The sequence below is a fragment of the Lytechinus pictus genome, chromosome 1 (assembly GCF_037042905.1).
Source record: "Lytechinus pictus isolate F3 Inbred chromosome 1, Lp3.0, whole genome shotgun sequence".
Lineage (NCBI taxonomy): Eukaryota > Metazoa > Echinodermata > Echinoidea > Temnopleuroida > Toxopneustidae > Lytechinus > Lytechinus pictus.
Window position 1 is genome coordinate 3,538,163 of NC_087245.1, and position 24,925 is coordinate 3,563,087.

At 32.5% G+C, this 24,925-nt stretch overlaps 1 protein-coding gene across 8 annotated transcripts; it reads left to right on the plus strand.

Moving 5' to 3' along the window:
- The first annotated feature begins 2,399 nt into the window (after positions 1 to 2,399).
- On the plus strand, positions 2,400 to 24,370 carry LOC129255875 (transmembrane protein 163a-like). Of its 8 annotated transcripts, none has more exons than XR_010295129.1 (12): positions 2,421 to 2,591; positions 6,582 to 6,730; positions 7,910 to 8,131; positions 9,233 to 9,355; positions 9,704 to 9,747; positions 10,076 to 10,170; positions 18,032 to 18,128; positions 18,643 to 18,754; positions 19,616 to 19,757; positions 20,215 to 21,776; positions 21,841 to 22,207; positions 24,209 to 24,370. XR_010295129.1 is itself a non-coding variant. In XM_054894205.2 (10 exons), exons 3-10 carry the CDS (start codon positions 7,954 to 7,956, stop codon positions 20,285 to 20,287), a joined length of 864 nt encoding a protein of 287 aa, XP_054750180.2. In that variant the 5' UTR covers positions 2,400 to 2,591; positions 6,582 to 6,730; positions 7,910 to 7,953; the 3' UTR covers positions 20,288 to 24,036. The 8 variants fall into 8 exon arrangements, 3 of the variants coding, with proteins under 3 accessions (XP_054750180.2, XP_063962734.1, XP_063962629.1); XR_010295141.1 differs by lacking the exon at positions 2,421 to 2,591 and adding an exon at positions 5,453 to 5,568; XR_010295115.1 differs by lacking the exon at positions 24,209 to 24,370 and having other exon boundaries at positions 21,841 to 24,036.
- Positions 24,371 to 24,925: the final 555 nt, after the last annotated feature.

Consider the following 24,925-nt stretch of genomic DNA (forward strand, 5'->3'; position numbering starts at 1 on the left):
GGAGGGGCACATATGAAGAGATAATTTAGAGGGGGGTGGTAAGAGAGCTAGAATGTGGGAAGTAGGAACAAAAGGGGTGGAAGAGAAATAAGACGAGATTTATGGAAACCAGGAGACAGATAACAAGTGGGAAAAGAAGAAGGAAATATATGAAGAGTTTAGTTGCAAAAGGGGTTAGGGCCACTTTGGACCATTCCGAGAAAAACCATGTTTTTATTCTCACTTATTGCAATATTCTTATGAGAAACTTAATTGTCATGATGTACTACTCTATCATGTGAACATAAAATTGGGTATAAAAGAAATCTACCTGTCTTCAATTTTGTTCTATATAGTATATATTACTTTAAAAAATATCATTGTGTACCTAAGCCCTTTTGCAAGTAAATTGAAGTGAATCCAATCGCTTTTGATTAAAAAAGTGATTTTTTTTTGCCACTTCCATTCACGTTTTCATTTGAATGTCAAATTTTCTTTGGTATCATCAGAGTGACTGAAAATTTAGAGGTTTAGAGACAGAAAACAATAAAATATATGAAAAATGGACCTAACCCCTTTTGACAAATGAGTTCTTCAGAAAAGTTTAGTTGCAAAATTCTCCCATATTGCAATATTCTTATGCGAAACTGAATTTTCATGGTACACTACCATGAGAACATAAAATTGGGTATAAAAGATATTTACTTGTCTTCATATTTGTTAAGATATTATTAAAAAAAAAAAAAACCCAACTAAACTGAAATGGACCTAACCCCTTTTGAAAAAAAAGGTGATTTTTCTTTGCCGTATTAGTTCACTTTTTAATAGGAATTTCAACTTTTCTATGGTATCATCTTATATAGCTACTAAAAATCTATACATTAAGACATAAAAATCAAGTTTGATGAAAAATGGACCTAACCCCTTTTGAAAATGAGCTCTACATGTGTAGGAGAAAGGCGGCACAAAAGAATTTTGAGTGGGAAAATGATTAAATGGGGAAAAAAAACAGAGTAAGAAATGCTGGAGAATAAAGGGGACAAGAAACGTATTAAACATGATAAATTGGGGCCCGTTTCATCATGAGTTACAAGTATGTTAACTACGATTTAGGGATGGCAAAAGCTGTAGAGACCTCTTTACCTAATCACGACTTGATCTACTCTTCACCTTCCCTTTTGGAATTAGCAAAGGCCTATAACACGCAATACAAACAATGCTTTGTTTTTAAGTAATATCGCTTGTGATATCGATACTTTATAGAGCGCAACGTATCGTCTCAGATTTGCGCTTGCTTGATTCGCTGAATCCTTCGCGTCACGAGCGCGTAACAAAATGAATACATTAACGAATTTGCCAAGTTGACCTTTGTCATTGCGCTGATGTGCGTATTGTCTAATACACGTACAAAACCACAGTTGACGAGGGAGCATCGTACGAAATTAATATTAATGAGGGCTTATTTTAGCTTCTAATGGATTAAACAAAATGGCGGTAGCTTCGGGGGCTTGGACCGCACCATGGCAATTATCCGCATTATTTGGAAATACGTTCATAAACTCAAAATCTTGTCCCGATGCCGCTATTATGCGGATAATAGCAGCATCAGAATAATGCGGATAACTCTTGTCCTCCTCTGATTTTACGACCAAATTATGCTGCTATTAGCCGCATAATTGGGTTTTATTGGGTTTATAAAAGGGGTATCATATGGGATCTTCCTACATTAATAATGTGAGCACAGAGCGCGAGCAGAACATATTTTATATTGTGATCTGAAACTGGATAATGATTTAATTAGAGAACAAGTTGAGTATCTGAATAAACATGCGCGCGCGTGTTTCATATTTAGACATAGAATCTATATAGGCATTCTAAATACATCTTTTATCATAAAAATCAAAGCGAGCGCGAAGTGCGAGCCAAAACTATTTGATATTCTGATCTGAGAAAAGAGTCAGTATATTTTAAGCACTTTGTAGGAAAATTGTGAGGTGGATATGGATCTTAATAAAGAGCTGATATTTTTCATTATGATTACTTTGAGTTTTGATATATAGGACCGGGACAAGACCTTAAGACATGTCATCATATGAAAATGATGACTGTCTTCCTATTCCTCTTGCTAAGCGCGAGATGAAACAAAAGGGACAATTTAATTATTAAATCAATATCTTAATGAGGGCGCAAAATCTGATAATATTGAGGCCTGAAAACTGGACATTTCAATCACTTTTGTAATTATAAATATGATGCATCAGTTAATATATTTTTAACCATTAATGCGAGCGCAAATTGCGAGCCTGTCGTAGCTCAAGCCAAAGGCAAGGGGATTTCCCCCATATGCATCCATTTATTTGGACCACAGGGACCACGCCCATGGCATGCAAGACTCAGAGCGCGCCAGCTGAGCGCTCGCTACGTACGCCTATATCAGGCCTATACTAGATCTAAGGCCAGCGAGGTTGTAAAATTAAAACTAAAAGTAGGGTGCCGTGCCGTGGTTATGCTGCATCGCCATATCGAAGATTAGGCCCGGCCTAAAGCCAAATGCTTGAAAAGTTGGTTTGAGAGCTGAGCTTAAGATTTGTATTCGATTGAAGCCCCATCAAGTAAGTAAACGGCCTAAGAAAGTAAGATAAATTTGTAAGGCCCAGACACTCGATCTACCAACTAGTGACGGTAGTGTTAAGTTAGGTCTCTTCTTCTTCCGTTGAGTACCGGTATTATATATAGTCGTACTTGACTGAGTAGGCCTACACAATCACAAAAACACATGACAGTAGGTCTAACGTTAGACCTACTCCTAGTTCCTAAGTCACAAGAAACTTGTGCTGGTGGACTTGACTTTATATATTAGACTCCAGGGGCCCGTTTCTCAACACCTGGACAAGTTAGTCATATCTTTATCCACCAACCACGGAGTTAGTTCCAATCTTACTAAACCCGTTTCACGAAGGGCTTCCTAACTAGAATCCCTTGATATCGATACTATCGGTAGAAAGAGCAGACGAGACGTAGCCTTAGTCACAAAATAGCATAATTTTTTAAAAGCAAAAATGTGATAAAACTGCAATTATTGTGATTAATTTGGAAATACATCTAATAAAAATAATAGCAGAGGCAAAATATGAACCATGCATACTTAAACCATGAAAACTTGAGCATCTAATTGCTGAGAAAATCAAATTATGAATATATCATTTCATGACTAAAAAATCACATGGGGACAATGAGATGGGTATCCCCGGGATAGTAAATTTTGATAGTTTACGAAAGTAAACCACAATTGTTATCTTTGTAAAATAAGATAATTATACGTTTATTTATGGTTCCAAACATCATCAAAATATAGTTTAAATTAATTTTTTTTTTTTTTTTTTACATACCGAAACACACGATTTGACAAATTCTTTGCATAAATTAGAGATAGAATTTATCAAAAATGTTGATAAGTGTTTGAAAACGACGAATACGAGTCCAGTTATGGATGACCTGCCGTGGTAGAATCTTTATCGATTCAATTACTTTACTATTTTAAAATGAGTGGTTTTGTTGCGTTTTACCAACAGTTTTGATAGTTTCTGTGCATAACAATTATTATTGAATGATCTATCACACCTGTTTTGCAATGTAATTTCAACTTCTATGAATGATTACGTAAGATTACAATTGTCAAATTTCGAGGCAATTTTGCATGTCATAGTCTACCCACGTGATGCCACTACGTCATTAAGAAAGAAGTTATGACAGGTTCGGAGGTGTCATAAATATTTAGTGAGGTTGTTGTACCCGATCTTGGTAAAGAGGGCTTCGTGAAACGGTTAGCGGACAAGTAGCTCACTATCTCCGATTTAGTCAAGAAGTTAGACTTATGACGGTGTTGAGAAACGGGCCCCTGGTCCACAACTTTTTGTGTAAATCTTGTTATTGTTATCTTGTTAGGCTAGCTTGATTCAATCATAGGATGGAGGGGTGGGAGGATCACTTTGACTGACACCTTTGTTTCGGAAGCAAACACCCGGGGGGAGTCAAATATATTGCTGTACACACGCGTGACCAAAAAAACATGTTTAACGGGGTGTTTTTCAGTTTTGGACGCGGGCCGCGCGTGCACTAAAAACACCAATTTTCAACAACAAAAAAATGATAGTTTTGCAAAACTGGTCAATGGTCAATCGCAGGGTCAAACGTATTTAGGGTATGTTTTTTTCCAAAGCTTTTGTTTTAAGACTAGCCAAACGTGTTTAGGGTTTTTTCCCCCAAGCTTTTTCCCTGGGTTCATAATCTGGCGACAACTTGTTTAGGGGCCAAAATGTGTGAATAAAGCCTGCGAAAAACTTCTTTAGGGGGTTATTTTATAGACAGAGAAAAACTCATTTGTATTTATGCTATCAAATATTAAGATCTATGTGAAATGTTTCTTAAATTGCTATTTCATCATTGATGTACATTTGTATGGCCTAGATTCTAGACCCAAATATTTTTATTTGTCAGATTTTTTTTCTTATTTTTTATAATACGATTAACAATTCATTTCTTGCAATTATTTGGAAAAAGGGGAATACGATCTAATGTTTCATCTGTAAATTGACCATTTGGTTTGTGTTAATTAGAATTAGGCCTAGTGAATGAAGCATTTTAGATTAATGAAAGGAAGAATGCCAGACAAGCTCCCGGGGGGGGGGGGGAGCACTTCCATTGACGAGTGGATGCCATGCGCGACCATGGGGTCTCGAAAAAGCACCCCAAACAAGTATTTTCCATATTCTGAAAATGCAACCCTTATCAAGTATTGGCATGCGAAACCCTACCCTTAAGCTGTATTGGAAACAAAACAATACTCTTGGCAAGTATTCCCTAAATTGAACCCCTATACAAGAACAGCGATATTTCAATTGTTATGTCATGGACGTCAGCCGTCGGTTTATCATCAATGGAAGTGCCCCTCCCCCCGGGCATTTATGTATCAATGTAGACTTCAATATGTGCCACAGGAAATTGCACTGGACCTGAATCAAATACAAATTACTACTCACAGTCACATTAATACAATTCTTTCATTTAATCATTCCTGGAGAAAGTAATGATTTTAGTGAACACTAAAGTGAGATCTACATTATCATTACATATTAATGCAAAATGAGCAATTGAAATTGAATACAAATATTATCTTTTAAGTCTGTTACTTAACAATAGCCTAGTCATAATCCCAACCTTATACAACATTCCTAATATTGAACCCTGAGTGTAAATGAATTGGCTATTAACTTGCCCTCCAGCCCAAATCAATTGGTTTTAAAGCCTGATATTTACCTGTGGGAGAAAGGAACATAAAATCTATAAATGGTACAATAGTGTAACATCTTGCCAAGCCTCTATTGAAGGATATCAATTGAGTGGGGGGCTAAAGAACAATGGGGTGTGGTCAGTATTGGTCTTCCTGGGTTCTCACGCACAGGGGTACCTGAATACACCCCTCCAGGTGACCTAGGGAGGAGGGGGTTCTGATATCAATCCCTTCGTAATGAAATGGAAGTGTGGTGATATTAATCTTTGTAGCTCTTTTAATTGGTCATCAGGTGACTGGTAAGTAAACAACATGTGATAGCTGATAAGAGAGAGAGAGAGAGATAGAAGAAAAAGGATGGAGAGAGAATGAATAGAGAATATTTGGCTAGACTTATGTAAAATGTTTATGATATGTAGTAATCATTGATTTTTGGACATCATATGTAAATAAATTCATCCGTTATTATTATTCAATCTAGGTAAATACTTTGATCGCATTTCCAAAATGTGATGCAAGCATTTATAAATATTATTTACATTTGAAGACAAGTTTTTTATCTGCATTTAAACCTAATAAGCCCCTCATTAACTTCATGTGAACATAGTATGTTGGTTAATATAATCTAAGTGATAAATCCTGCAACATTTTTATAAAAATAAGGTTGACAGATAGTTTGTAGACAGAATTATAAAATAAGTTTCAAATCCCCAGAACTTAAACCTTTTTTTGTGAATGTTTGATTGCCTCAAGGTTTGTAGTTTGTTTTATTATTGTCTTAGATAACTTAAGAATTACATATACCAGTAAAGGTTTTAAACAAGGGTGATAATAGTCAGTTTCAGTCAAAACTAAAAGAGAAGTAAGTACATGTAGTGCTTTGTCCCAAAATGTTATATTTACCTTAGTCATTGTGGACATTTTTTAAGGGTACCTGCTGATATTAGTTATTTCATTAAGCCTTAGATAATCATGTTGTGCTTATACCAGCAAATTAATGTGTAGTGCCATTTTAGGAAATTACATCATCAGTCTTCTATGCCCTTGAAAGTGCTGCATGATTGCAATTCTCCACAGTGAATAATTGACCTTTCTCTAAATGTTTTCTGGATCATTCAAACTTTACCCTTTTACTGTTGAGTAGTGCTTGAGACTTGGAAAGCATTTTGAATCTACTGTTTGGTTAAGCCTATCTCTTATAAACATGGATTTACTAATATTGGGTTATAATTCTGCATGAAAATATTTTTGGAACAACCGAGCCTATTTCAGATGGAAGAGTGATTTTCCTGTCTCTTTGTTACAATTGCAGAAGTTATTTCATCATTCTTGAATGGATACAGAAGTGTACACTATTCCTAGATGTATTGAAAGCTAATATCAGGATCATTCCTTCCATATTTCCTCTGAGAAACTGCACAGAATATTCAAATTGAGAGCATTGATGGCACACTTCCAATGGTAAGCTAAAGCTTTGTACATTACAGTTGTCATGGTAACTTATTAATATTAAAGAACTGACATTTTAGATTACATTATAATCAAGACCATTATAGAATGCTTGACTATTGATCTGGTAAAGTGGAAAGAAAGTCAGAAGAGAAGCAGGAAAGCTACATAAAAATAATCTTATAATTTTTCTCTAATTTTTTTTTTTTACTTGTTTCAAGAACCTTTTTAAAGCTATCATAAAGTTTTCTTTTTCGAAACAACCAAATCTTTAGGTAATGTAGTCATGTATCAAATATCATATTACAATTGTGAAATGCATTGATGCTGTGTCTCATAATGCATGTACTAGTAAATCTATACATTCAAAATTAATATCTTGTTTGAAAAGAGGATGTGTTTATTTCTTTATTAACACCTTTTTTTTTTTGGGGGGGGGTGTTTAGGTATTTGGTAGATTACTATCTGGTAAACAAAAATAATTTTCTTATATGTTTTTCTTGCAACTTGTAGGCCTATATACAAATCAATTGTATATTATATGGCATAGTATTAGACCGGTACATGATAATGGTATTGGTAATGAAAGTGATGGTGCTAATGATAATGATTTTAATAGTTACCGTAATTCAGTAGCAATACCAACTCATAATTGAAAAATTTATATGATAATATTGATATTAATGATAACAGTAGTGATAATTATGATTATGATAATAGTGATGACATTAAACTGTTCTTTCATTTAGGAGTTTCATCATCCTTATTCATCATAATTAATTCATATTCTGCCTCTCTGCAATTTTGTTTTCACTGATTTTAGATCTACAGTGTATTTATTTATATTTTTTATAAAAGTGCATTATGTATAATTCACCCTAGAAGCTGTGAAGGCATAGCTGTTGAATCAATGATTAATTTTGTGATATTTCCCACTTCAACCAAAACATCTGGTCATGCTTTGCTTTTGTTTGTATTTGCTACAGCTGTACTTCATTTTGTTTCCCTGTTTTGTCACAGCGAGCCCAGGACTGTCTTTATATTCTGTTCTGTATACTCATACTGCATATATTTTAGAAGTTGAGCAGCAAATATCTGCTAGTACATTTATCTGTTGGGATTACTTACATGGGAAGTAATATTTCTATATTGACTTAATTAAGTTTGAAGTTGTATTTGCTGTTTCCACAGATTCTGCCTACTTTCTGCTTTCCTAAAGGGACTTGATAAGCAAGATGGATAACAATGACATTGAGAAGTCAATATCACCAGAGACATTGCATCTAGAGCAGATGCCCTTTAATTCCAATAAATCAGCACAAAATTATACAGCATGTGAATGGGAAGGAGAAGGACAGAGAGATGGAGATGGAGAGAAGGATCAAGGTAGAAGGAAGACAACTATGAAGGAAAGTAAGTCCAAAATGAAATTACTTTTATAAATACTGTTTTTAACTAATGTTTATTTTTGTCTCACCTGCATATAGCATATTGAGACTAGAGGCATCGCCTTTTCTGACTGCTACAGCGGTGTCATCATGAAATCTTAACCAAGGTTAAGTTTTTGAAATGTTTTCAGAACATAGAAAAGTGAAGAAAAAAAATTGACAAAATTTCATGAAACTGGGACGCATCACACAAGGATACTCAGTAGGTTACATGATCAAGGTCAAAGGTCATTTAGGGTCAGTGAATTTATTATTTTATTATCATATGATTATGAATGATGTTTTTGTGAATAATAATTCATCTACCTTGTTTTTCAAGTCAGCACAGCTGGTATAATCACGTAATGCAGGGAAGACTACCAGAGGCATTCTATTTAAAGCACTTTGGACAAAATCTTTCTGATCAACTATCATTATAATGGCTGATTTTATTCAACATTTCACAGACCATATGCCTAATTATATTTTCAAAATGTTTTGTATCTCTAGCAAATATATTATGGGGTAGAGCCACTTTCTCTTTTAGAATGTTTACAAGCCACACACGGATGTATTTTGAGAATAATCTCAGAGAGCAGTGTTGTCTGCATATCTACAGCATCGAGTTCATGATGCAAGGGTTGAAATCATGTTAATACTTAGATTGAGTAAATATGCAAAGCCTGTACGTAATCAATGACTTGTCAATAGATGAGTCTCTGAAAGAATATTTATTGGCTGAATTATAAGTCTCTTGCTCTCAATGGGAAAAAAAATGAATCTCTTTGGTTTAAACTATGCAGGTACTAATTCTTAAAATACTTACTTGTTTTAATATTATATAATTTGTTGTCATTTTTTTTTATTTGGTGTGCAAATATCTGTCTTTTTTCCTCTTTCTCCATCTTGCTCTCTTCCTCTTTTTCTCTTCTTGTATGTATGCTCTACAGCTTTAGTCTCTCTGTAATTATGTCCTCTCTCTCACCCCTTCGTGCACCCTCTCTCTCTCTTTCTCTCCCTCTCTGTCTTTCTTTACATTTTATTTGTAGAATATTTGACAAAAAATCTTTCCTTTATCATCCTTTAGATCTGCTTGAGGAGGATAAAGAATCCATGTCAATGAAAGACACCTCTAGATGGCGCTCTGCAGCATTGGCCGTTTCTTGGGCTTCTGTAGTTGGTCTTCTCATTGTTGGTATTCTAAGCTTTGGTAAGCTACAAACTCTGACTTCCTTGGTCAACAAGGTTAAATTTTACTCACATGTATAAAAGAAAAAGAGTCTCCACTACTTTTTTTGTTATAACTTTATGTGTCCTTTATTTGTACGTCAGTTTCTATCTATGTTATGAATGTTACTGTCATTCAAGGCAAATATTATCACATGAGAACTTGAAAATATTGTATAATACTTTTACTCAATGAATGATCTTTGAAATCAAGAAAAGAAATGGATGGAATCCTAAAATTTTATTTAGATAATGCATTGTTTAAGTGATATGATTATGAAATAAGCATCTTTGTGATATCAAATTAATTTCCTGTCTCTTTTTCCAACAGTTGTAGCTGAAACAACACAAAGTTCAGCAGCATTTGGATTTGGTGTAAGTAATACCAATATTCTGCTCATAGCACTTAATACATTGGAAGGATGTCTTTCAGCACTTTATAGTATATTATTATTATTATTATTAATTATGTGCATCTATTGTCGATAGCCTAGCTAAGGGTAATATAGGAGCACCTTGGGCACCTAACAATGTGGATATGTGCACAATATAATACCCAATACAGGATTACTATTATACTGTATCACTCGGTGAAAGTCCCATCAGTTACTTTGAAATGGTTACAGAATATGAAGGAAGATGATGATGGGGGTGATGATCGCAATATATCTTTTTAAAGATAATCTGATTATTCTTTTTTCAGTTTGACTGTTTATTGGATGTTGGAACATCAGTAGTTGTTATCTGGAGATTCACTGGCTCTCTTGGATCAGTTTATTCAGAAAAGAAAGAAAGAATGTAAGTACTTCTTCCTAATTAAGCAGCTGTGAAGTGTGTTTGTCCATTTTTTTTAGCTTGTTTACCTAGTGTTTCATCTGTTATATGTTGTTTTATATCTTTGTGTGTATGTTCCAAGTTTTTCTAGCAAAAGTTTACTTAATTGTTTCCCCCCCTGAAGAAAAAAAAACAATAAGCTGGCGAAAATAAATGTTTAGTGTTCAGAGAGCATTGCCTTGCAACTTATTGTGCGTTTAGAACTTGATCACATTTGATAACAGTGTACTAATCCTTATCTTTTTAAAGGTCAAGTCCACCCCAGAAAAATACTGACTTGAATAAATAGAGAAAAATCAAACTACCATAGTGCTGAAAATTTCATCAAAATCGGATGTAAAATAAGAAATTTATTACATTTTAAAATTTCGCTTATTTTTCACAAAACAGTTATATGGACAAGTAGGTGACTCAGTCAATGATGTCCATCACTTACTATTTCTTTTGTTTTGTATTGTTTGAATTATACAATATTATATTTTTTAAAGATTTGACAATAAGGACCAACTTGACTGAACCAAATAGTATTAAACAATTCTAATTCCACATGTTCAGGGAGGAATTAATCCTTGTATCACTTGACAATGAGATGAAAATTAGAATATTTCATATTTCAGATAATAAAATACAAAAGAAATAGTGAGTGGATGACGTCATAGTCTCCTCATTTGCATACCAGCCAGGATATACATATAACTTTTTTGTGAAATTAAGCGAAACTTTAAAATGTCATAATTTTCTTATTTCACATTCGATTTTGATGAAATTTTCAGTGTTATGCTTGTTGGATTTTTCTCTTTTTATTCAAATCAACTTTTTGTTGGGGTGGACTTGTCCTTTAAGACAGCCTATTTGTCAGTTTAAACTAGTAGAAAGGTAATGGATGATTTATCAGGATTATTCTGGCCATTCATAATGACATATGCCAGTCTTTCCCCGCACCTAAAAATAATTTGTTCAAGCAATTCATATCTACTTCTAGGCATATAGCTTACTTCAGTTATAGAGATGTAGCAAGTAAAGAAGTGCAAAAGCCCAAATGGTATTAAAGTGATGGTCTTTCAATCTAGCAACCTTTCTTTGACAGCCGGTTGGCACTTTAGTGACCTATTTAAGGCATTTATCCTCTTTACCAGCCTTCAGAGAGTACCTTTTGTTGTCTCTTCTCATATTGCATAATAACAAGCATTTTTTTGGTAGTGCAAGTACATATACCTGTACAGAATGATATCTACCACTACCACCACTTTAATAATGTTAATAAACATTATCAGGGATTTAGCTGATATTTGTGTTTTCATATCTAATATATTACTGGTATTCATTATTTTATGTTCATTCATCATTTGTATTGATTTGTAAACTTATCCTACTGTTTATATGGGATTAAGATTGTATTTCTGTAAATGTCAGAAAATGAAAGTTTAAAAAGATACATGTATGTCTTTTCTTGGGTTTGTGCAAATTAACCAAAACAATCTTGACACAATGGCTGATGTAAAATAAAGTAACATATTACAAGACCAAATATCCATGAATGATTGAAATATATTTCCAATGGAAACTGCAGTAAAAATGATAAAAATGGAAGAGTCATTTCATATGAAACTATGACACAGGAAAAAAATTGGTAATTTGTCATATTTCAAAGAATTTGTTTAAATTGTCTTTATTTTGTGGTGAATCTCTTCTCATATTATAAAATATTTTGCAGTCTTGAATTAGCATTGCTATATTCAAATTATGAAAGGAACGATCTTTATATTATGTTTTGTTATAGAGAGAAAGACCAGCATATTTTGGGTACATTCTTTTTTAAGAAATTGTCCTTCACACAACATGTACATTTGTTTTCAAGTATAGTTATGATCTAATGTTATGCAATAATGTTAAAAATAAGACACATGATTCTTTTCCCAATATAATGTCAGATATCTTTATGTTTTAGTTTTATGTCTTTAATTGTTATCTTTTAACAGCATAGACCACTTCCTTTTATAGGGATCCATAAGACCCTAAAAGCAATCATAAAAGGGTAGATATTGACCAAGGGTCAAACTTCTCATTTGAATGAGATATAAAGAAATAGGTCCTGTTTAAATGAACATGAAAATAGGTTAAACTTAAAGAGCCTTGTATTAAATATGGTATTTTGCAATCAGTCTCAGTTCAATTCACATCAATCAGTAATCCATTTAATTATTATTGATTGTTAATAATTGATTATTAATATTTGTAGTAATTATTGTAAGGATTATTGTATTTGTAGTAAGAATAATTGATTTTTTGTTAATATTAAGTTGGAAGTTGGCTCTAAGCTGACATGGGAATGGTGGGGAGAGCTTTGTGAAAGACTAAAGCCTTCATAAAGGTCTAATATTATGTTTAAGGGACTATATAAATCTAACATTCCATTCTTACACAAGTATAATTTTCTTTTGAATATCTGTGAAATTTGAAATTGAAAGATGATATTAAAGTAATTTTGATGATTTTCAAAAAAGATTACATGTACCTCAAATGACTAATGGAATTATTGTATATCAGAAAGCAATAATGTATAAAAATTATATACAAAAATGTCATCCCATTCCATCCAGAAAGCTGACAACTGAAATTAACACATTAGAAATGTAAATAGTGCAAGGCAAACAAGTGGGTCATACCAGAAAGTTAAATTAAAAATACTTGTAAGGGAACTATTACAGTGCGTCCCACAAAAAACGAAACCAAGATTTATCGATGATTTATCATAACTTAATCACAAATACAATAGACAAATGACCTACCATTGTAAAGCTTAGAATCTCCTCTTTCATCTGAAATTACTTAGATTATTTTTCATTCACGCATGAGTGAGCAAAAACAATTTGAAGAGGGGATACCAAAAAGTCATTTGGCGGGCTTTATCTGAGTTTAAAAAAGAAAACCACATTTTTAAAAAGTTCAATATCTGCTCTTTAATTTGATACCTCAATTACAAAAATGATCAAGAAATTACAAAGTTCTGGTTATTTGAAATAAGGCTTGAATTTCAATAATTTCATAAAATGAAGAGGTTTTACAGGGTAGTGTTCAAACTCACTTGACACTCCGTTTTGTTGACGATCAGCCATGCATTAAGTCTTTTGTTAACCATGCGATAGCTTCTGTGGGAAACCGGTGAAAACACGTTTATTTAATGAAATTATGGAGATACAAGCATTGTTTTGAGGGAACATAACTTTTTTACTTCTTGACCATTTTTTGTGATTAAGATATCAAATAAATAGAGCAGATATTGAACTTTTTAGGCATGTAATTTCCTATTTGAAATTCAGATACCCCCCCCCCCCCGCCAAATGGGTTTTTGCTCACTCATGCATGAATGAGGAATAATCTAAGTAATATCAGATGAAAGAAGAGATTCTAAGCTTTACATTGGTAGGTCATTTGTCTATTGTATTTGTGATTAAGTTATGATAAATCATCGCTTAATCTCGGTTTTGTTTTTTCTGGGACGCACTGTATAATATCTTTCTGTTTTTTTTTTATTATTTTAATTTTTTCTGAGTATTAGATTTTAGATTACATCTGTCCCAGGAGTTGTGTTTATACTATTGAATTTTATGTGACCATGAAATCAAACTCTCATCTCAAATTTGTATTGCCCTATCCCTACAAGCAGGGTTGGCACGTTTTAAACGGTGTGTTTTAAAACATGTTTTAAAACGCGTTTTAAAACACCCGGTTTTTTTACAAAAAAAACGTGTTTTAAAACGCCTCATAGACTTGTGTGTTATAAATATGCATGGTCATGGATGTGATTTTAGATTAATATATTTTTTTTTTCTTTTATTTCTTAAGTGGTATATTATTTTCTTCTAACTAAATCTCTTTTTCAACACCACTCTTTCCTTCTTAATCCCCCTTTCTCCATCACTTTGTCATGTTCCTTGAAATCCTCTTGTTCAATTGTGCACATCAATCTATAGAATATTCTCATTATAACAAACATCTGAGTGTTGTGCTCACTTTTTAGACAGGGAAAGAAACACTATTTAAAATAAGCTCAAATGTGTAATTGTATTCTTGAGGTACATACAAAAGCAGGTGAAACTTTGCGCTACGTAAAGATGAAGAAAAGTAGTTTAATTCAGTATAAGATTGTAGGCTAGCAAACCTTAAAGGACAGTCCACCCCAAGAAAAATACATGTATATGCTGACATTTTTCTTTAAAATCGGATGTAAAATGATAAAGTTATGACATTTTAAAGTTTTGCTTAATTATGCAAAACAATTAGATATCTTGGTCGGTATGCAAATGAGGGGACTAATGACATCACTCACTCACTATTTATTTTGTATTTCGTTATTTTATCATTGTCATGTGAAATAAAGTTTTATTCCTCCCTGAACATGTGGAACTACCATTGTTTTTAACATTTTTGGGGTCAGTCAAGTAGGTCATTATTATCAAATCTGTAAAAATTGAAATTGTATTGTTCAAACAATAAAAAACAAAATAAATAGTGAGGAACATCATCGACTCTTTCATTTGCATATCACTGAGATGGTTGGTATTACTGTTTTGTGAAAAATAAGCGAAACTTTAAAGTGTCATACATGTAACTTATTTCACATTTGATTTTGATGAAATTTTCAGCATTATGCTTGTTTGAATTTTCTCTACTGATTGAAATCAACATTTTTCTGGGGTGGACCTGACCTTTAACCCTAACAATCCCAGGGGACCGTAATGGCCCCCTAAAAATTTTCTATGATGAATCCATGAGCACGACAGGGCCACGCCATATTGTTCAAGACTATTTTGGGGATGCATGCATCGGTATGTGATTATGATATTACACAAGTGCATGTCAGACCCCGAATTGCTCAATAACGTGATTTCATGTACATGTATAAAGCCAATGTGAATTTTTTGCCAACATTCGTACCTGTACCAATATTTGTACATGATTGGAAAATTATCGCCAATAATTTCCATTTAAAAAAAACCTAACCAAAAAAACTGTTCATAAGAAATATATAAAAAAAAGTTAAAACAAACACTAAAAAACATTTTTATTACAAATCTTCAATTAAAGAAATAAGGGCTTTATTTATAGATTTAAACCCAAACTTGTATTTCATGCACTAAAATTGGTTTAATTTATTAAAATGAAATGAAGAATATTGATTAAATGATATCAAGCTTTGAAAGCCCATAGTCTTTAGATTATGTCATTTTCTTACATTGTGCAAATTCTTCTCACCCCCTAGATTGACAAGACTCAAATGTATGTACATGTATGAGGAATAAACTTATAAAATGTCAATGTACTTTTTTGCATTCAATTTCAATGATTTAGTAATTTTTGGGAAAATATGAACTTTTCTTTTGGAAATTCAGTGAGAAAAATTGTAGTTATCTCTTACTTACTCAAAAAATGTATTTAAAACATCAAGAGCTTAAATAATACAGTATTAAATGTATAGTTTAATTGATTTACAGAAAATTTCATCGTTCGTTGGGGGAAAAAAACGTTTTAAAACGATTTAAAACGTTTTAAAACAATAAAAAACGTTTTATTTGTTTTTTTTAATAAAAAACGTTTTTTATTACAACCCTGCCTACAAGTACCATGACTCTAATGCATGCTCATCTCTTGAAGCATTTAATTATAGGGGCAGAATACGTGCTTTGAAAGGCATTTAGTGTTTTTAAATACTTTTCATATTTCTTTCTTGACCCTTCCTCATTGTCTGATAAATGTTGAACTATGTCCTGTAACAAATGATGTCATAGTCTGTCTTGTCGAATATCACAATAGTTTTTTTTTTGCATTTATTACTTACAAACAGTATACAAATTATAACACTCCTTATTAATCTTGTGTAATTATATGGTATTTATAAAGATTAAATGATCTGAAAGTGACTTTGCACAATTGACTGCTGGTATGTGCTCATTGGTACTACTTGAGACCTTACTGGTAGTGTCAGTTTCATGACACCCTCTCTACCAGCATGGTATGAGGAAAATTAAATAAAAGTAATTACCTAAAAATAATCAAAGGATTATAATTAGTGTTCATATTCCTAAAAGGGCAGCGCTTTTTATATAAAAAATTTGTTTAGTGCTTGCTTTTATTTTTTATTTTATTTATTTTTTGTTTGGTCATTTGAGAAAGTGTGCACACCATAAATGTTAAGGATTTGTTTCTTTAAATACTGAATTAGAACAAGGAGATTCCATAAATACCTTTATGACTCTGACTGCCTTTTGCATTATATTGCCCCCTTTATTTAATGAGATATTCAGTTTTGAGTGTGTCATTCAACTTTTCTTGGTAATTTTATTCTATTTTAAAAGTTATTTTTGTATTATTCAATGCCATTTAATGTTCTCTTTATTCACATAAATATGTTTGAAAGGAAAAGTTTATCTGGTCATCAAAGTGTTATTTCCTTTTTGTTTGTTTTTTGTTTTCTTTCATTCTGATATTGTATTTTGAATATATTATGATTATTTGCAATGAACTGAAATTTACTATTGTTATGAGTGTAATTGTGTTCCTGGAAATGAAATTGAATAAATAAATAAATAAATAAATGAATAAATAAATAAATAAATAAAATAGATAAAGGGCAACCAAGTTTGAATACCCATGTTGCTAAATGTAAATACAAAACCATATTAATGTTTTCCCCATATGATGTTTTAATTTGACTTCATAAACCAATTTAAAGCTAAGATTTAGCTCTAAAAAGTGAAATATGAGAGAAACCTCTAAAATTACTTTACGTTAATTTAATTTTAAGTTAAAATTACTTATGTTTATCATGAACTTATCAAAATTTTATTACTTCAGCTACCAAAACTGTAAAGGAATGTAAATAGTCTCTCTAACAATTAAAGCTCAGAGCCAAAAGTCTCTAAATATTGGTAATCATATTAGTGTTAACATTTCTCAGTAAATTTGGGCTACCAGTAGTTTCATTAATGAACAACACTTTATGTTGATTATTTAAAAGAAAATTGCTTAATCAATAGGAGGTGATATCACCAAACACTTTTCACAATATTACACAAAGTCCATTAACTATCGGCAGTATAAATACTGGTTATTTTTATCTGATCAATAGGGTATTCGTGTCTGAAAATAATCATATATAAATATAAAATTTACAAATTAAAGTGCTGAAAATCTGATAATGACAAAGTTATTCAATATGAAAGTACTGTAACATTTTATAAAAATGATATGTATGCATTCATTAATATGAAATACTAGCAGGTGAGCTGATGATGTCATACCCCCACTCAATAAATCATTATATATATGTGTGTATGATATGTCTCCTTGTTATAGTTGCAACAATTATTATCCTACATAATGAATCAGTATTCTTGAAGGACAAAATTTGTATAAATACAATTTGACATAACAAAATACAAAAAAAATAAGTAGGGATATGACATCATCAGCTTGCGCATTGCATATTCATGGAGATATACAATGAACTGTTCACCAATATCCATTCCCAATTTATAATATCATAACTTTGTTTTTCCTTATCCAGTTTTTGATGAAATATTCCATGTTTTATTTGTCTGATTTCAATTTATCTGTTCAAATAATATTATTTTCTGCCTGGTATACCTCAACCCTCTTTGATACCTGTTAATTCCTGGTTACATGGAGCCTTTATATAATTGCAGTTCTAAAATAAGATGTGCATTATTTTTCCCTTGTGGGTTGAGAACTTTGTATTGACGGATTGAGTTTGACATACAATGTTTGAAAGGCTAAGAATATATTTCTTTTCTTCTTCATACAGATCTCTTCTATTCCTAGGCTCTCTCTTCATTGTAGCAGCCGTTTCTATATTTGCCAGGGCAATTCCAGATCTGATAGCAAATACAGAGACCATAAGTGTGAGTAAATGTGTTTCATACATACTACCCCCAAATGAATAAATAAATTGAAAGTTATCAATGCTTTAAGAATAACCTTAAGTATATAACCTTAAGTATTCATTAATCTATGACACATGCGTGTTTTAGGGTTTTTTTTTAGCTGAGACCCCGCTTTCATCTGATTCAACTTAATATGACATGAATGCTGCACGTATGAGTGAGTAAAAAAGATTGGAGAGAGGGTACCAAAAAGATGTTTAGCGCTTGGTTTCTGTATTTCAAAGGAAAATAAAATTTCTAAAAATGTCATTATGTGCTCTTTGATAATCATATGACACCTTAGTAAAAAAAAATAAGCAAGAAATAACACAGTTCTGGTTTCTTTAGTGTAGGTCTTGCATACGTTCATTCGTTATTTAATGCCATGCTATTTCCAATTTGTCCATGCCATTTTGTTGATGTGTTATCAATCTTATTTGTTGAAAATTGAAGTAGCATTTCAAAATGTCTTCTTTCTTCTTTTTTTTTGCAGGGTATGTGGCTAATGATTCTTGCTGGAGTGAGTGTATTTATTTGTTCAACATTAGCTATTCTAAAATTCATCATTGCTAAGAAATTAGACAGTACAAGTATCCAGTCAGATGGTAAGTACATAATCAAAATTGAAATTTAGCATGCCAGAAGTTGTATACTTCACTTGGTAAAGGAATGACATCTTAGTTTATGAAATTGATGCTCAAGCACCCTATGCCAACATGCCACCCTTTTTTCATGATCTCAAGTTTTTTTTATTTTGTTCAATTATAAAAAAAAAAAGATGGTACAGGTAATCTCATGAAGTGCAAGTACTCAGTGAACAAAGTCCATGATATTGAAGTGTTTCATTTGTTTTACGAACATACTGTCTGTAATGTGCCATAAGGGTTTACTACACTCTCGACATGCAACAGTATCACATAAATACCATGGAGCTTCAACATTTCTGGTATATTATTAGAGTAAAACCTTTGTTTGTATCTACGGGAAATGCAGTGAGGTGACAATCTCTAAAGTAAAAAAGCATTTATCATTTGTTTTGCTTTCCTTTATCATTAGAAGATTCTTGAATAGTGACAGCGTTTCCTTTATCATAAACTTGCTGAACAGATATATCTTCAGCTGTCATTGACCTAAACTCTGAGTTTATCTTGGCCATATAGTCCATTATTAAATTTCTGGGCCCCGTCTTACAAAGAGTTACGATTGATCCGATCAACCCCAACTATATAGAAATCCACCATTGTCATAATTTTTTCTACAGGAAATTTATACCATTTCATTTGTAAACAAAGAGAATCACAATGAATCTTTAAGAGAATGATTAATGTATGAGTATACATCATATCTGGAAAATATTTTGAACAAACATGCAGTTTCGATGTTGACGTTGCTGGCCGTCCATAGTTGTGATTGATATTGGATCAAACGTAACTCTTTGTAAGTGGTCTTTCTTTTCTATCCTTTAGGCTACAGCTCGTTAGCTGGGGGGATCACAGCTCTCTCCATGCTCATCAGTACGACAATCATCCATTTTGATTACCATGTTTGGTATCTAGATGAGATCGTTGGTATCGTGGTTGGTCTTCTTCTTACAGCCTATGGAATCAAGTAAGTGTAGGGATCCATGAATGTTAATTCTACTTCATAGTCATATCGTCAGCCCTAACCCTTACCACTTTAAAACACAATTAAAACTTATTGCATTTGCTTTCTCTGGATCTCACTGTCATGAAGAGGTTAAAAGATGCAATACTTACATATAGGCATGTATAGTCCAAATATTACAAATTGTCTCCAACTTATTAAACCAACATTTCAAATGTGCTTTCATTCAGAATTTGATACAAGTTGTATTTGCTTGATTCATGATTCTATTTTCAATTTTTCCAGTCGGAATTTATTAGGATTGCTTTTACTTTAATTGGTTTGAGTAAATTGATTTTATGTTAGTTTAAAGCGGCTAAATTGGTAATGACGTATATTGTTGCAGATGCAATAGAAATACTAAGTTTTGAGGGGAAAAAAAGCATTTAAAACTTCTTTATGCTTTATATCAATTTTACAGATTACTGGTGGAAGTGACACAGAGCTCAGATTTGAAAATTTCCTTGAAATCTTGTCTTCCGCAACAAAAGTAATCAAGTCATCTAGAATGGAGTTCTCATCCAGTGCAACAGTGGGACAGCTTATATATAGACTACAGTAATGCATTTGAGAAGAGGAAGGCTTAAGAAAAGCACAATAATCCTGAAATGAATATTTTCTACTTCATGCCCTTGCCAAATTAAGAAATCAATTGACAATTGAGTTATTTTGACAACCGTAGTCCATTACTGTGCCTGCATGCAAGCATGGAATTATTTGCTGGAAGCAAATCATCCGAGAAGAAAGGGTTTCCTGAATAAATCCTGTACTGTACTCAGCTACAGAGGGCAGCATTGATGATTGTGATTTTTTTTTTAAACAAAGGTCCTTCCAGGTTTCTGCCATGGGCCTAAAACATTTCCCATAGACTCGTGTGTTAAAGTGGCATTTGAAAAAAAATCATAAAAATAAGGATGAAATATGGGGGTCAAATGTTTACTAACAGTGGATAGGATATATATCTGACAAGAAATATCTGACCAGAAAAGGTTCCCTCCACCGGCACATTTTAAAAAATAAATCAGCATTTATGAAGACATCTCCTGAGGGCTCAAATTCATCACCTGAAACAGTAACATGGCCCTAATCCTTACACCAGTCAAATGTAGTTTCCAAAGTTGGTGATATTTCTTCCCAATTGGAAAAAAGAAGTTCAGAATGGGTTGGCTCGAATAAATATCATTTGCCTTCCGGTTGTTAATAGGCCCGTGTGACCTCCATTCTCCGTGTATGTACAAATTTTTGTTAAAAAGTTTGATGCAGGGAATCATAAATAACACTGTAATGCATATTTCATGCAATACACCCCTGTTTATATTGCAGGGAAGGTTTAAGACGGTTGTGTTGTCACCCACAAAAGACTATTTCACTTTAAGAATACCACCATTCTGTTTCAGTGGTGACCACAATCATTTTTCATATGTGTATTCTGTTACACAGATTACCCTCAAACTCTGATCAATATTTTTTGATCAGGCATTTTCAACGTATTTCATTATGAGTTAAATAATATTGTCAGTACAAATGGGCCAGCATGCCCTCTATGTTAATGTTTATGAAACACAACGCATACTGAAGTCAGATATAATAGTGATGTATTTGACTTTCTGTAGAATTCTCAGATATTTATTTACTTTAACCAGTCAAAGCAATAATTTACCATAATATTTGAAGTGCCATACAATGCTAAAAGTGTGTTATTTTGCAAAATTTTGAATGCTTCCTGTAAAATATATAGAACTAGGTACAAATTAATGTTATAATATATTTAATACTAAGAAGATATTGTCTTAAACTGTTGACTAGTGCATGTATATCACAATTTTACATGAAAAATATGTAAATAGACTAATGTCAAAGGCCATCATACATTATATTGTATAAAAGTAATAGCAATTTCAGATGTGATATATCAGCCTTTGTCTTGCAATCCAGTGACTGGGTTTGATTCCCATTTGGTCATCTCTTGCAGAGGACATTAAGGCATTTGGTCATCTCTTGCAGAGGACATTAAGGCATTTGGTCATCTCTTGCAGAGGACATTAAGGCATTTGGTCATCTCTTGCAGAGGACATTAAGGCATTTGGTCATCTCTTGCAGAGGACATTAAGGCATTTGGTCATCTCTTGCAGAGGACATTAAGGCATTTGGTCATCTCTTGCAGAGGACATTAAGGCATTTGGTCATCTCTTGCATAGGACATTAAGGCATTTGGTCCTCTGGCTACTTGCTTGTAAACATTGATGCGTTTTTAGAAATCTGGTTTAAAAAAATGCCCCTCCCACCACCAGTGTATTTGTATTTCTAGTTTGCCGCTATAATATGTAAATATGTACCTATATTTTTCAAACATGAAATTTTCTCAAGGTAAAAGTTATGCCAAGAAACTCTTTGTGGATGCTTTATGGACTTTTGTAAATTGATAAATATTGATGTATTGAAGCATGGTATCATATCATATTCCCAATTTAATTTCTAATTTTATATAGATGTAGCAAGAAATAATGTTGGGGTCCAATATTTTGTTATTAAGTGATATCATGAATATTTAATACTTAAGCATGTGATTTGTAGAATGAAAGATTCTTGGGTTTAACAACTGGTGAATTGTCATTTGGTGTACAACCACTTTGTTTACTTTCCATTTGGTCTCAACCCATATGGTCTAATCCTTGTTAATCTACAACCAAACTGCTCTAACCATTTTGTCTAATTGTCATTTAACCCATTTACCATTTTGTCTAATATCCACTTTGTCTAACACCACTCAGTCTATATGGTTAGATGCATTGTTTATTAACCAAAATTTCATTTGACAAAATGCAAAATAAGGCAAAGTGGAAGTGGAAATAGAATATGTTGGCATAAGACTAAATGATCGGGGTAATAATAAATCTGTAAAGCGCTTAGGCACGTCGTTCTGATGTATTAAGCGCTATATAAAAGCTGATTATTATTATTACTATTATTGTAGAGTAGGTGATGGTTGAGCCAAACAGTTAAAACTAAATTGACAGTAAACCTAGTGGGTTTAGCCATGATAGTATTTAACGGTCTGAGAATTATCTGTTTACTAACCTAGTAAAAACCAAGTGGATACAAAGCTAGCAATTACATTTGTTGTAACAAAAACACAAATATCTATGATATGATAAATTAAAATTCTAAATTTATGAGTTAAGATATTTTCATTGACTTCCCTATTTTCTATGGATGTTTAATGCAGTAATGGGATTGCTTTACTTGTAGTAGATCCAGGCAGAGTTTCAGGTGTGTTTTCTTTCTATTGTTGTAGAATACAATCTAAAAGAAATTGACCAATGCCCCCCTGTCATTTTAGAATTAAGCTTATACAGTCTGTTTTATTCAAAGTTCTTCCCTTTGGAATGTAATATATATCATTATTCTCAGCAGATATATTTATGATGATGAAATAAAAAATTGTATGATAGTAGTATAGTTCAAATTCATAGATAACAAAATTGCCTTCAAGGTACACGTTTTATATTGTATTTGCAATACACTCTGGATAGACTTCATTAGTCATATTGACTCAAATGTAATTAAGACAAATATTTGTCCAGAATATTGGACAGGATCCCACCAAATTTTGCCTTCAAGTTCAAGAAAACTTAAGATAATAATGCATGAAGGAGTGCTGTATCAATCATTATGTTTGTATACAAACAAACTGTGCCATATTCTTTGAAATATTTTCACATATTTAAAATAATGGATATTTATTTATTACTGCCACGCAAACAAAGTAAGTGGCGATATTAGTTTTGTCTGTATGTTTGCCAGTACGCTAGCATTTGAATTGTTCCAATTTAGTTCACCGGACTTTCAGGGATCCCTCATGTAAATTATTGCAATATAAAGTGTTAAGAAACATAGTTTATTCAGGCAGCGCTATATGAATGTAATTATTATTATTAAGTAAAATACAATTCCGTATTGAATTTCACAGTCACAGATGTATTTGCTTTTTTATATTTAATTATTTTGTATATTTTTCACTTTTGGCGCATGTGCAGTGCCAAAACTCTTCTTGAACAAGACTTTACTATAATGGCTGTTTGCATTGCGCTTTAGCTGCAGCCACTGACAAAAATGTCCACCAAGACGATTGATTAATCAAGAATGGTATGTATTTCATTGTGTGGTGTACAAGTTAACATTCATTTGCTACCTATTAGAAGTTATTTGATAAAATCAAGTTTAAATATCTATATCAAAGTAATTCTCAATCAAGTCTTGGTGTTGTTGTTTGTTGTTTTTGGTCAGTATAGGTCATGGTACAGAAGAGGTTATTGCCATTACTGTCATATACAAATACTGGGTGCACACATCCAAAGGAAGTTGTAACTATCGTACCTAGTCTTTTCTGAATTTAAACACTTCATGAAACATAGATTACTTAATGAATGTCATAATTTCATAGAGAGATATAAATCTGAGGTGAGTGGATGCCATGTATCACGTTAGCAAGGTGGTTTACTGTTGCTAAACAGTAGGCAATCTATCATGTTGTAAATTATAAATCTATGAATAAAAAATGATTTATGAGGAATAGGCCTGATATATTCTATGGATTATTTGATGTGGTTTCTTGTTACCTTCTTCCCATTCCATATCCCTCTTTTTCACTACTTTATTTTCTTTCCCATTCCCTTCCCCTCCTCTATGTTGACTTTCCCCTTCCCTACCCACCCCCCCCCCCTCCATCTCTCCCCTCCCCTCTTGATTATTGATAGCAAAAGAATCCTATTAACATTTTAATCCCAGTTGTTGTTATGATGATGATGAGGATTATTATAAGTAATATTATTGTTAGTTATTTATTGATTTGTTTATGTTATTTTATTATTTTCTTTTTTTTTGGCAGAGTCAATTACAATGATAAAAATAATTGTTCATTAACACAATAATAATACACTGGATATCCACCTGGGTGAGCTGCCAGGCATTGGGCAAAGCTTACCAAATAATTATAGTCTGTCGACCGCCCATTTTCATGTGACGTAAACGTACCATACATTTGCATTTAAAATTACACATCAAAACAAAAAGTTCATTTGCTTAGAATCAAAACATAAAGTCAATGTAAACAAAGATCAATAAATACACAG

What these genes read in the sequence shown, in the direction of transcription:
- LOC129255875 (XM_064106559.1), top strand. An exon ending in CAAATACAGAGACCATAAGT is followed by an intron (nt 18,129 to 18,642) that starts GTGAGTAAATGT and finishes TTTTTTTTGCAG; the next exon opens with GGTATGTGGCTAATGATTCT. An exon ending in CTTACAGCCTATGGAATCAA is followed by an intron (nt 19,758 to 20,214) that starts GTAAGTGTAGGG and finishes TCAATTTTACAG; the next exon opens with ATTACTGGTGGAAGTGACAC.